Source organism: Crocuta crocuta, unplaced genomic scaffold (assembly GCF_008692635.1).
Source record: "Crocuta crocuta isolate KB4526 unplaced genomic scaffold, BGI_CrCroc_1.0 scaffold6, whole genome shotgun sequence".
In the NCBI taxonomy this organism is placed as follows: Eukaryota; Metazoa; Chordata; class Mammalia; order Carnivora; family Hyaenidae; genus Crocuta; species Crocuta crocuta.
Genome location: NW_027531917.1, coordinates 10826881 through 10840754, shown reverse-complemented (window position 1 = coordinate 10840754; position 13874 = coordinate 10826881). Strand labels below are relative to the sequence as shown.

Below are 13874 nucleotides of genomic sequence, written 5' to 3'. Positions count from 1 at the left end.
GAAGATGCCTATGTATTCCAGTTTTTAGCTCCTTGATATCTGCTTCTCAGCTATATTTAAGTGTACATTCCTTTAAATAAGGAGCAAATACAAAACATACTAGTAGTTTGGTCACCAACTAATCAGAACGGATGCCAGCCAACCTGGTGTCTATCAGCTAAATATCTGCCTGCTTCAAACTATGGAAGAATCAAGCTATTAGAATGCTGAGTTTAAATACTACATTTTTATTTTGTCTTTATTGTAATGAACAAGCCCTGTCTTCAGCTCCTGCTGTGCACTTTTGGAGGGTCTTCCATATGGTTGCTGCTAAGTATTTTGGCATTTTCCCAACTGTTACAATTGGGTCAGTGGGGGGGATTGTATAGGAGTAATAAAACAAGGGTGACTGCAGCAGGGAGGAGTACGATTACTACACACATAACAGCTTATTGCCTCATGCATTCAAGCACAGCCCAATGCCATCCATTACAACAGGCAGAGAGGGTAAACTGCCTTTCGCCATAGAGTTTACACCAGAAAGGCCAGGTCTTGAGCACAGGGACTGTGTTCTTGTTTACATTTTTTCCCAGTTTCCTTACTTCTCCATTTTCCCATAAAATCTACAATAATTCGAAGGAATAAGACAATTACCATGAAGGAGTAAGACAATTGCATATTACCATGGCATTCTGAGAAACTTTCATGAGCAGTCTCTTAGTGAAATTCTAGCAACAACAGCAGGATTATCAGTGGCTCTGAGGACTTTGATACCAGAGAGAAAAAAATGGGTTAGTGAAGTCTGACTCCCACAAACACTTAAAAATCCTTGAGACGTGATTCATAAACCCAGAAATGACTAATAGTATCGACACTATTACTGGAGTGTTTTCCCTGGCAGAAATGACATGAAACAAAGGCTACTATTATTTTTATCCTATGGAAGGCAGTGTTGCTTAAAGCTCTAATAGATTGGAAGGAAAAAAGTTGACAGCAAAATATTCTTAACAGTGAAATAATATATTAAGCTGAAATATGTGCACACACACACACGCTTAAGTAAAACAATGAATTTAAGGTTTTGATCCTAAGATTGTATTTTCCATATTTATGCTTATACACACAAGTATTCTTTGAATAATTTATTATGCTTTTCCTTTAGGGGCTCCTTCCCCCCACATTAAGCACCAATATGCAGCTATATAGCATTCCAATAGGTTCACAGTATAGCCATGATTTTTTTTTCACGCAATTTCAAGAAATCGAGACTTTAATAGAATTGGAGACGTTTAAACCGTTATGCTAATATGTATGGATTTTTTTTAATGTTTCCAGCCAAGAATTGTAAATAACAAGCGTTACATTTAAAAAGTTGCTCCTCATTCTCTTCCTTCCCCGTCATCCTCAAGACTAGGAACAGGATTCCCAGAGATACGCCGGGTGGTCGGATGCCTGGGCCTAGGACTGCAGGTGAAGGTCTCGGGACCCACAGGGGCTGCGAGGGCGAGCTCCAGGGATATCGCCGGCGAGTCAGGGCGGGAAAGAACGTGAACTTGGGAGACAAACACCGGAGGGGCATGGACCACAGCAGTGCAACCAGCCTCTGCACTTTATTAAAGTACTGATACTGACAGCAATGGGAAGATCGTAAACCAACTGGTTCCGGGACGACCCACACTTGTCCTAAGACGCTGGGGAACCCCACTTCCAGCTTACCCCGAAGCAAGGAGGAAAGGGCTAACCAAGGCTCATCTCTGTCTGCATTCGGCAAGGAACCCACGCACTGAAGCTTCCCGGCACCGCTCCCGGTCTCCCACACTCCGATACCACCGCAAGCCCCCTCCTGGCGACCCCTCAAGCGCGAAAACCCGGCAGCAGCTGAGGTGAGGGCACAGGCAGCAGCTTCAGAGGCCCCAGTGCGCAAGCGCAACCGCCGCAATGCGCAGGCGCCGCCTAGAAGTGACTTCTCCAAAAAAGTGCCTTAGTTCTCGGTCACCTGAGCTCTGGGGTGACTCGGCTGCGGTAGACTTCCCAGATACACGCTCTCCGCGGGTCCTGCCTGGTGATCCCTCCCTCGTCTCTTGCCCATCCCTCCACCACCCCAAACCCTCTAAGGGCCTGTCCTTTGCGTCCTGTGTTTTCTCAGTCGCGGGTCGGACCGGGCCGAGCCGGGCAGCCTGGGCGCGGTCTCTGACCATGGCGTCTCTCTTCAAGAAGAAAACCGTGGATGGTGAGTTCAGGCCGGGCCGAAGGGGCCCAGCTCGGCGTTTCCCTAGTGTGTTTTGGGGGCTTCCGGCCACGATTCTTTCTGCTGTCCCTAGGGGCGGGGCTGGATCAAGTGGCCCCACAGGTGACCGCCCTCGTGCGTCACTTCTCTGCTTCCCCATCTCTTCTGACTCGCCACACCTACCTCACCTGGGCAGTCTGGCTGCTTCTCTCTGATAACACAACACACACCACCTTTATCATCACCCCACCCCCCACCCCTCGCCCAATTTTGACTTTAGCGAGGTGTTGAGCATTTTAAGGAGACAGGATTCAGCTGGCCCTTGAGTGTTGTTAGGCTGTGAACTGATCAATTTCTTGTTGGTTTCATCTGTTGGTTGGTTGCTTCTTCAATTGTAGCCGTACTATTTACAGCCGTATGAACAGGAAACCTGTACTGAGCAGGAAGAGGGTGTAACAGGCTCCAGTTACAAAATGAATCTGGGTCGTTTTGCCCTCAGAATATCCCGTCAGAGAGATGTGAAATGCTTCTTAACTGACTCGAGTAAAAATATAAAAGAAATCTAAGGGAAGTGCCTTAGGTTTAGTTTACATAATGTATCTTTCCTTCCTTATGACTGTCTTTTACTCTCTAAAGTAAGAGATGTGGTATGTATTATCTGCATAGAAGTTTACATTTTAAGATGGTTGCATTGTTTCAGACATTTAGCTCCATGTCATCTTAAGAGGAAAGAAGTGAATGTATATAGAAATATACAAATTGGTGTTTATTAGCAATTACTGCAATGTGTATTTATATAACACTGATTAGTTACTCTTGATATTTTCATTGACTGCCACCAGGAACCAAATTCATTCAAGCTGTTTAAAAATCGTGTTTCCTATTACATGTTGAGTCTAGGTTGCTGCTGGTTCAACTAAAGAATCACTTCTTTGTAAGGGTCTAACTCTGTCACAAAAGGAGCAGTGGTAGCTAGACAGTGATTGGTACAAACTGGGTGCTGAGTCCAGACCTGGGGTAACTCCTTCATTCCTTTGTATTGACTGTTCCATTGCCAACAATTTTATTTTGGGGAGGATAACAAAGACATCATTTTTACTTTGCCACTCTCCCCATTACTTCAACATATAATGTAATTTTAGCTCTAATTTAGCACACAGCATAATACAGTTTTGCTTACCCTGAGTGGTTAAAAAATTTTTTTTTAATTTATGGACTTTTTGGTAACTAAGGAGTACCATTTACAGTACCTGGGGCACCTTCCAAGTTGGAATAGGGTGCAGTACACTTAGGAAAGATGGATTTTATTTGAGACTGCTGTCTAATCTTTAATGGGGCACCCCCCCCCCACTGGTTCAGTGGTATCCAGTTATTGTATGGTATTTCGGTGGGGGGGAAGGTTTGTTTCAGTTTTATATAGTGAGAATTTACTATGCAGAGGAAAGGAGTTGTACCTTTGTTACTGTGATTTTACCAATTATAATTTAAAAAAAACATTTTAACTTTAAAGGCTAAACAGCTTTAATTGCTTAAAACCTGTCAACTGTTTTCGAAGACGTAAATATCAGTTCTATATTCTCATTTCTGTGCTTCTTGGTGCTTTTGGCATCCTAGTGACTATTGTGCTTGAAGTATATAGAGCAGAATAAAAAAAAAAAGCAAACAGTGAGGATGTGCAGGGAGGGTATTTAACTGTGTACTCATTTGTAGTTGGGTTAATTCATCCAAGAAATAATGTTTTTTGCTAAATGAGACTTATTTGTGAAAATTAAGTCTGAAAGACTTTAGCTAGGAGCTATACTACTGATTTAAAGATCTATGTGAAATTTCTGAATGTAAATTTGCCCACCATGCACATTTACCATAACTGCTGGTACTACTTACTATAACTGCATACCTGATTTTTTTTTTTTTGCATTATCACGTCAACTCAAATCACCTAATGACATTTTAATTATATATTTGTACTTTCATTATTTTGGTATAGAGCTTTGTTGTTATTTTTACTCCTTGTTTTACTAAAAAGAAGGTGTTTTGTTTCAAAGGTGACCACATTCTTCTTAGCAGTAATGAGGCTATATATTATGAAATGTAATGTATTTTTATGCATTTCTCCCAGATCCTTGGACTCGTTGATTATTGATCATAAGATATTTTGCTGTGCGGTGCCTTTTTATCTGTTTCAGCAGTAATGGAATTCTGATATATAAGGGAAATATGTAACTGCTTACAGATCTGGAGAATAACTGAATCTTTTTGTCTCTTTGGATTGGCTGGAAGAGTTGCATACTATATCATTAAAGACTACTGCACTTGTAAATTAAAAAGGGAGACAACATTACAGCACTTATTACTCTTCAGAGTTATGTTTAATTCATTTTTGACACAAAGATGAACAAGTCTCTGTAGTGCATACTTTGTTACAGAAATTAATGAGAATTGTACCTCAGTGCTATAGAAGAGAAAGATTCCTTTGAACTTGAAATTACAATTTAGTATTTGGTTTTCCTTTTACTGATTTATAAGGTATATACATAGGGTAATGTGTATACAGTGTCCCCCCCCCCAAGTAGACTAATGGTGACCTATTTATTGAAACTAATTATGAGCCTGTAAATCAGGATGCACTGAGGATTTGTCATAAATGGACAACTGAATGTGTCTTTTAAAAAGTGAAATTCTTTAAGCTATGTGTGTGTGTGTGTGTATAATTTTTGCCTGTTATCTTCAATAAAGAAAAATTTGAGGTCCTACTCTAAGCCAGCATTGTGTTAGCATTTTGTATACAGAATCTTATTTAATTCTCACTGTTATTCTTCTTGCTTTATAGGTGAAGGAATTCCTCCCTCCCTCTCTTCTTTCCTTTCTTCCTTTTTTTGTTTTTTTTTTTTTAAACTTAGTCCTTAAATGTTAATGTTCTTGTTGGTTCTATCTTGGGCTACTACTGTTCTAACTGTACACTCTCTCCCTACGTGATCTTATCCAAACTCTTATTATTGTAGTATTGCCTGAGTGCTGATGGATCCCCGTTTGTGTCTCTAGTTACATTTTTCTGAGTTTCAGACCAACAGCTTGCTGAGTATCTCGTCACAAGTACCTCAAATTAAAGAGATTGCAGTTTATCACCATCTCCATGAAGTCATTTCCTTCCGTGAGTCTCCACTTCCCATGTTGGCAGGTCCTGATTTTGCCTCCTACCTTTAATTATTTCCAAGTTTTGCTCGTTTTGCCTCTTACATATTTGACACATGTGATTCTCCACTGTGTGCCTGCAACACCTGCTCTAATTTGGATCCCACTTATCTTGCACTTTATTATGTCACCTTTCTGCTTTTCCTCCCTATGGCTTCATAGCTCTTTAATTGTTCATCTACAGAGTTACTTTGTGATTTGATCCATCTGAAACCCAAATCAGACTGCTGCTCTTCATTGTAAACCTCCCCCTCCCCCCCCCTTTTTTTTTTTTAAATCTTTGGTACCAACAGGATCAGTGAGAGCTCTTTGATAAGGCATATATGGTCCTCTTTGATCTGGCCCTTGTCTTTCTTGCCTTATCTCTGAACATTTTACTTTCCAGCGATATTGTTCTTATATTTATCAGAGCACACCATACATACTCTTTCTCACTCTGACGTATTTTTGCTTATGATGTCCTTGTGCGTAGGATCCTCTCTTTCCTTTCTCTGGCTAACCTGCACTGTCTCGGGTGTTTTTCTTCTCAGAGCTTCTCTCTGTTGCCATCTCAGACTATGTTAAGTAACTCACTCCTGTATTCTTATTTTTTTAATCTCTGTTTCCTGACCTGCATTCATTAGAGCTAGAGTAGATCCTTATGTCTTTCCAAAGTTGGATTACGCCTTTCCTGAGTTGTCCCTACTTTCCATGTATGCAAGGTGGCAGACACTCTTTAGAATACATGGAAGTATCTCTGTGGCAGTTTACATTTAGAGACAAAATTTCCAAATAACAGTGTTTACTAACCAAAAGTGGTGTTTCCAAAATCCAGAGCTTACTATAATCTACATCCATTTAGCATTGTCACCCACCTACAAGTTCAAACATAATTTGAGGAACCCTACTGACAGAAGAGGAGCAAGCTTCTTGGTTTTTACCTTATTGGGATTGTATCCATGCTAGTAGTCGAGAGTTCATAATTGTGATGCTTTGACTAACTTGGGATGAATCTCCTGTCAAACAGTAGGTTGTGATGCCACATTTGTGATATCTTGAGAGAAAATGAAATCCACCATCTATATAAACTGAATCCCATCCAGAACTTTTCTGCTTTCTTCCAAATAAGCTAGAACCTTCTGGTGCTGTCTACAGTACCTAGATCTTTCCTAGTATGCTGTGTGTTCCCTTAGTGCTTGCTGTTCTGAATATTTAAAAACTCAAATTTCACTTTGTTTGGTCCCTACGTTCTTGGCACACCGAAGAAAAATAATTGAGCTTGGGATTCAGAAGCACAGTACTCTCCACTGAGCATTTTTCTGAGTAAAAGGTCTCCATACTTGTGGTATGGATATTTCTGTAGGAACATGTCTTCCTCTTATATTTCTCCATTCCTAGCATGACCCCAAAGGCTAGTATTTCTTTTCATGCTATTATTTTCTACCTTCCATGTCCGTAAGTCAGTGAAACTTTCCTTTCATAGGAGCTTTCCTGGTCATTCCCTCACTTATCTAAAGTGAGAAAATACTCTTTTACAATTTTCTGAACTGACGTTGTTATTAATGATGGTACCAAAGCCTGCGTCTTTGAAGACCAAGTGAGACCTAAAGATCTGCTGACACACAACCCATCTGAAAGCTTTCCTTCAGCTCTTAAAACCACTGATATTTTGGGGCGCCTGGGTGGCTCAGTCAGTTAAGCATCTGACTTCAGCTCAGGTCATGATCCCACAGTTTGTGGGTTCGAGCCCCACATCAGGCTCTGTGCTGATGGCTCAGAGCCTGTTTCAGATTCCGTGTCTCCCTCTCTCTCTGCCCCTTCCCCACTCCTTCTCTATCTCTCAAAACTGAATAAATGCTAAAAAATTTTTTTAAAAAAACACTGATATTTTACTATAATAAATTAATCAGAATGAATTTCTCAGGGCTTGAGTGAGTTGAGACTTAACTGGGAGGGGAACAAAAAGCATCCCTTTTAAGCTACCATACAGCTAGACTCTCCTCTGTTTTCTCTTTAAATTTATTTATTCATTCATATAGAGAGAACATGAGTGGGGGGAGGGAGAGAGAGGGAAAGGGAGAGAGAGAGAGAGAAAGAGAGAGAGAGAGAGAGAATCCCAAGTGGGCTTTCAACCCAATGCAGGGCTCGATTCCATGAACCTTGAAATCATGACCTGAGCTGAAACCAAGAGTCGATCATCCGACCAGCAGAGCCACTCAGGCACCCCTCCTCTTTTCTCTTTAGTATTCCACCTCTTCCTTCCAAGAAAGTCCTGCAGAAATTTTCCAACTTCAACCTAGTTTTTAAATGGATCCTTGGCTCCCTGGACCATATGTAGAAATCTGTTGGCACAATCCTCCACAGTCCTTTCTCTTGCCCATAGTTGTTTTCTGTTTTATTTTTTGTTCTTATTTTTTCTTTACTATGTAGCAAAACTGGTTAATTAAGCTGATACCATTCCTCCCTGATTTTTTTTTTTTGGTATACCATTTCCACAGCCTAAGAAACAGATTTGCTTACCGAAATCTGATTCCTGCCCACCCATTCCTTCATTGTCATTTTCCTTCTGCCTCTCAGTAAATTTGGTTCTCGGAGCCAGGGTTTTCCAGGAACTGACCTTTAACATTTCCTTTTTATCCCTTTACTTTTGAGTTTGTCGCATTTTTGCAGTTTTTTTGCTCCTCATCAACCCAAGAAGGTGGTAGATTCCTGGATAGCCAGGACTCCTTTCCTTTTTATTGTAGGATGAGCTTCACCACACCGCCTTTACACGGGTGGTTCTTCTGTTCAGTCACGATCAGGGTGTATCTGATGCCCATTATCCTGCTACCCCAGGGCTGCAGACCCACCACTTCCACTCACAGCTGCTGCAGAGATTGTAGATGAGATGTCACTAAAGTGATGCCGTCTCGTCTCAGCTCTTGATCTCCAAAGCAAGTTAAAAAAAAAATGGTAAAGCAGGACGTGGGAACATTTTGTGCTCCTGTTTCAATCCATGTGATGGCTAGATTTAGGACGACTGATGACAATAAAATTGCATAGATCAAAACTTTTTTTTTCTTTAAAGAAAACATTTAAAGCAGAAAATATGGTGTATTAGATTAAAATTTCTGTCATGACCTTATAGTAAACATGACCTTGTAGTAAAGCACAAAACCCGTATATGATGGATAGGATGCTGTCCAGTAGACCAGCTTGAATCCCACTGAATGGAAAGCATCTGCATATTTTGCCTCAGAGCTTCTGGGACAATAATCCTCACTTACCCTGTAAAATTGAAGTAGGCTCCCTCCTTCTCCCCAGAAGAAGAGCACTTGAAACATGTTTAAAATAGAACTCACAGATTAATGAATGCCTGTATTTAAAGGTGTTGGGGGTTTTTGTTTGTTTGTTTTTTGCTTTTCACTCTAATCCTCAAATATATAAATTATATGTAAAGAAGCAGGGTCTGGAAGGACAGCTGTAATTCAAGTTGGGGTCTGGTTTCAAATCCCAGTAGAGAATTCTAGTAAGCTAGGCTGGACTACATCATGGAGATCCCTTTTGTTTTGTTTTTATTTTTGACTTTTTTTTCTGTAAGCAGATATACCTTATTGATTCAGAACCAACAAGAGCAGAGTGACCTTTTCTTTCTGTATCTTAAGGCCATAATTTAAATCTGTCATCATTCTAGTACATACATGTATATTCCATTCAGTAAAAAGAATCTGAAAAGCTTGAGATAGACTTTTAATGACTGCAGTGGAGCTACTTGGGTGGCCTTCTCTAAGTGTTGTGCTGGGTATAGGTGGGTAAAAAGGGTGGTGGGTAGAGTGGACCCAGACCCTTTTTACCTCAGGGAATGGTAACAGAACATACCATAGTCACCAGTACCAGTGCCATTTTAACAGTGTGAAAGTTTTTTTTTTTTTTTTTACACTACCTATTATGAAGTGCTTCACAACAACCCCACAAGGTAGATGAAGTGCTGGAATCTAAAAATTGGGATTTTTTTTTTTTTGCTTAGAGAAGGAACACACAGTATGGACAGGAGTCCAGCCCTCTATCTTCTGTATGCCAGCAATACCCAGTACATGTTTCTGTCATTGTCTTGACTCAGAATGAAAAAAAGGGGAAGTAGAAAATTGTAAAGGAAATATCTGGTTATGCAGTGCTCATTTTTTCCACTGTACAAAGAGATCTATCATAATTCAGGTTTTGTTATTGTTAAATTATCAACCATCGTTCTTGGTAACAAATAGAGTTTATTATACGTTTTAAAGAAATGTGTTAACTATGCCTATGAGGCACATTCTTTTACATTTCAGTATATGTTTGTACTCCCTTAGGTCACTGCTAACTGTACTATATTGGGATCGTAGTTGGCATGAAGTGCAGTGGGGATACAAATAGATAAATAAATAAAATCCTTGTGTTCCTTGCTCTTAAAGAGCTTGTAATTTTGGGAGGAAATTAGACCTACCAAAAAATAAATAGAATAGAAAATAAACTTGGCCTGAAAAACATTTGCTTCTCAGAACCATTCTCAAATTATTCCTTCCGAATTATCTAGAAGACCAAATCATTAAATGTGGGTTTAAATAGGGATTTTTTTTCCTAAAAATTAAGGATATTGTATTCTAAGTTTTGTAGGATATGCCTATCATCTCATATGAAGAAAATGTTTTACTATCTTTTCTCACTTAACATAATATGTTTTAAAGTGTTATGACTATATTTTAATATGCAACATTAGATGTTCTCAGTTTATAGCTTAGAACTGTTTAAATATTAATAGGTCTATTAACTATGAGGCTATGGAATATGCAGTAGTTAATTTTCTTTATTTTTCTTTCTCTAACATACAGTGACAGTTATGGTACACATACATAAAACTGAAGTAAAACTATTTTGATTAAGTTATATGATTTGGTAAAATTTCATGTCATAGTATGTGTTTCTCTAACAAAGATGGCTATATCTGTTTTCTACTCTCTGATACCAATGGGGGATGTCCAAAAAGACTCCAAAGAGACTGTACTCATTTTAATTGCCAGTCACAAGTCTCAGGTTGCCACCAGTACTTCTGACCAATACTTCTAGAGTCCCTGTAACTCTTTTCACAGTTTGATAATTTGCTAGAACAAGACGTAGAAGTCAGGAAAGTGCTATACTTAGGAACAGACAAATGGAAGCAAAGTTTTGGGGGCTGTGAGTGGCACAAGATCTTCCATGCCCTTTTTTGGGCATGCTGCCCTCCCAGTTCACCAACCCAGAAGCTCTCCTAATCTCTTTGTTCAAGAGTGTTTTATAACCCAGTCTTTAGCCCCACTCGCTTCTCCTGAGGTCAGCGGGGTGAGGCTGAGCTTCCCATAGTCTAATCAAGTATCTGGTCTTTCTGGTAACCAGCTCCCTACAGAAGCTACCTAGGGGTCTCCCTTCTCTTGAGTTAAAAAGATATTGCTATCACTAAAGAAGTTCCAAGGATTTTAGGAGTTCTGTGCCAGGAAGTCCAGACAAAGATCAAATATATGCTTTTTATTATGTCACCCTAATAATGAAAAAGTATATGTTGATATAATTCTAGATCTTCACGATGAAGGCTTTCAGCAGTTGGTTTGCACCTGTGTCAGTTATCTGGCCGCAATTTAACTTGTTCAATATGGTGGCCTCTCTTTCACGTCTGTACTCCTGTGGCTTTAGAAGATCCTCATCACCATCTCAGTATTACCATTTCATTCTATGTTAGTTGAGTTTAGGGAGTTTTCAGTACACAAAGATGTTATACTCCAAAAGTTTATTTGTAATTTCATAGTTTTACATTTGGAACGTATTTTCTGTTGAAACAGTAGGATAAGTGGTGAATGTTTTTATACCAATTCATTGGCTTTGGCAGATAGGATGCTAAATTCAAAAGAAGAAAATTGGGAGTATTTGAGTGTTGAGGATGAAAAGGCTAATGATTGTTTTTCAAGATAGGGAAATAAGAGCTCTGCCATTTAATGTCTATCTGTATATGTCAGAGGAAAGATACTGTGTTCTGTGGACTGAATTGTATGCCCACAATATTCATGTTTTTGTTTTTTAAGTTTATTCATCTTGAGAGAAGGAGAGAGAAAACATGTGTGAGCTAGTAAGCTGGGGAAGGGCAGAGAGAGAGAGAAAGAGCGCACACGTGCGCGAGTGAGCAGGTTGAGGAGGGGCAGAGAGAGGAGAGAGAGAATTCCACGCAGGCTTCACATTGCACAGTGTGGACTCAGGGCTTGATCCCATGAACCGTGAGATCATGACCTGAGCTGAAATCAAGAGTCAGATGTTTAACCAACTGAGCCACCCTGAAGCCCCTACAAAATTCATGTTAAGTCCTAACCCCTAATGTGACTATGAGTGGAGATAGGATTGTAAAGAGTAATTGAGGTTAAAAGGTTGTGAGGATATGGCCCTAATTCAGGAGGAGGGTGATCTTATAAGAAGAGGAAGAGGTACCAGGGATAGGCACACAGAGAAAAGGCCATATGAGGACCCAGCAAGAAGGCAGACACATCTGCAAGCTAAAGAGAGAGACCTCAGGAAAAATCACACCTGCCAGTACCTTGATCTTGGACTTTAAGCTTCCAGAACTGTGAGAAAATTAGTTTTCTGTTGTTTAAGCTACCCAGTCTGTGGTATTTATTATAGCACTCTTCGGAAACTAATAAATGGTGTTATTTTATTTTATTTTTAAATGTTTTATTTATTTCTAGGAGAGAGAGAGAGAGAGAGACAGCGTGAGCAGGGGAGGGTCAGAGAGAGAGGGAGTCACAGACTCTGAAACAGGCTCCAGGCTCTGAGCTGGCAGTCAGCACAGAGCCCGACGAACCCACGAACTGCGAGATCATGACCTAAGCGAAAGTCGGCCGCTTAACCGACTAAGCCACCCAGGTGCCCCCTAACTTGTGTTATTTTAGAATAGAATCCCAACCAGTGCTCCATGGAACATTAACATCTAGGAAATGTTAATACAGATTTCTTAAAAGGTATCCTTGACTTAATGTAGGAAATAATCTATAATATATTCTCCCCTTAAGAATTGGCTGCATATTCATATGCTAAATAGTCTAAGAGGCCCTGAGGCAAAGAAATCTATTCAACTATTAGGGGCAGAGGGGCAGAGAGAGAGAATCTCAAGTGCCTCTGCACTGTCAGCCAGAGCCTGATGCGGGGCTCCACTTTCGAACCATGAGATCATGACCTGAGCTGAGATCAAGAGTCAGACACTTAACCAACTGACCCACCCAGGTGCCCCTAGTTATTTTTATTCTGAGTAAAGTTATACATTATATACAGAAGTGGTTAAGTTGCGATGTTCCATCAACAAGAGAATAATGGGTGTTGGCTCTGTTGATTTTTTTTGAGGTGAAATTCATATAACACCATTGTAAACTGAACAAAAGTTCAGTGGCATTAGTACTTTCACAGTGGTGTGTAACCACCATCTCTAGTTCCAAAACATTATCATCACCTCACACTAAAATTCTGTATGCGATAAACAGTGACTCTGCATTCTCTCCCCACCCCCTGGCAAATACCAGGTGGCTTTTTGTCCTAATGATTTATCTATTCTTTTTTTTTTTTCTTAAGAAAAAAAATGTTTAACGTTTATTCATTTTTGAGAGACAGAGCGTGAGCAGGGAGGGGCAGAGAGAGAGGAAGACACAGAATCCAAAGCAGGCTCCAGGCTCATAGCTGACCGTATAGCGCCTGACATGGGGCTCAAACCCACAGACTGTGAGATCATGACCTGAGCCAAAGTCGGATGCTTAACCAACTGAGCCACCCAGGCCCCCCTATGATTAATCTATTCTGATATTTCATACGAGCATAATCATAAAATGTGACCATGTATATCTGTCATCCTTCACTTAGTATAATATTTTTGCAGTTTATTCATGTTGTAGTATGTATCAGTACTTGATTTCTTTTTATAATCTAGCTCTCTTATACCTAGAAGTAGAGTTGGTAAGGTCATATGGTAATTTTAGGTTTAATTTTTTTAAGGAACCACCAAATTGTTATCCACAGTGGTTGAAACAGTTTACATTCCTATCAGCAATATATAAGGGTACCAGTTTTCACATCCTCATTAACACTTGTTATTTTCATTTTTGTTTTTGATTATAGCCATTCTGCTAGATGTGAAATTTCTCTCGTTTCCCTTATGACTGATGATGCTGAGCATCTTTTTGTGTTTTTTGGCCATTTCTGTATCTCCTTTGGATAACCATCTATTCAAGTCCTTCAACCATTTTTAATTAGATTGTCTTGTTTTTGAGTTTTAAGAGTTATTTATGTATTCTGGATACTAGACTCCTTACACACACACACACACACACACACACACAGTTATATGTTTTCTCCTTTTCTGTGGGATGTCTTTCTACTTTCCTTTGGTTCACAGCCTTTAATTTTCATGAAGACCAATTTATGTTTTTTTTTTCTTTTGTTGTTCATGATTTTAGTGTCATATCTAAGAATCTAT

General features: G+C 39.8%; 1 protein-coding gene and 2 long non-coding RNA genes across 5 annotated transcripts in view; 2 read left to right on the top strand and 1 right to left on the bottom strand.

Annotated features, from left to right (window-relative positions):
- Nucleotides 1-1495, top strand: part of LOC144240505 (uncharacterized) — a 111067-nt gene extending 109572 nt beyond the window's left edge. For both annotated transcript variants that reach the window (XR_013337748.1, XR_013337746.1), the window contains one exon: nucleotides 1389-1495. This is a non-coding gene — a long non-coding RNA (uncharacterized LOC144240505). The remainder of the gene's footprint in view (nucleotides 1-1388) is intronic.
- LOC144240506 (uncharacterized) lies at nucleotides 1283-1814 on the bottom strand. The gene is made up of 2 exons (XR_013337749.1): nucleotides 1696-1814; nucleotides 1283-1531 (listed from the first exon to the last, which is right to left on the bottom strand). It is a non-coding gene; the product is annotated as an uncharacterized LOC144240506 (long non-coding RNA).
- An 88-nt stretch (nucleotides 1815-1902) lies between these two features.
- CHMP2B (charged multivesicular body protein 2B) overlaps nucleotides 1903-13874 on the top strand; it is a 36414-nt gene continuing 24442 nt past the window's right edge. Inside the window, exon 1 of one of the 2 annotated variants that reach the window (XM_077774871.1) lies at nucleotides 1903-2209. In XM_077774871.1, coding sequence (XP_077630997.1) covers nucleotides 1918-2209 — 292 coding nt within the window. In that variant the 5' untranslated portion in view covers nucleotides 1903-1917. The remainder of the gene's footprint in view (nucleotides 2210-13874) is intronic. The other variant, XM_077774872.1, reaches the window with a different exon arrangement.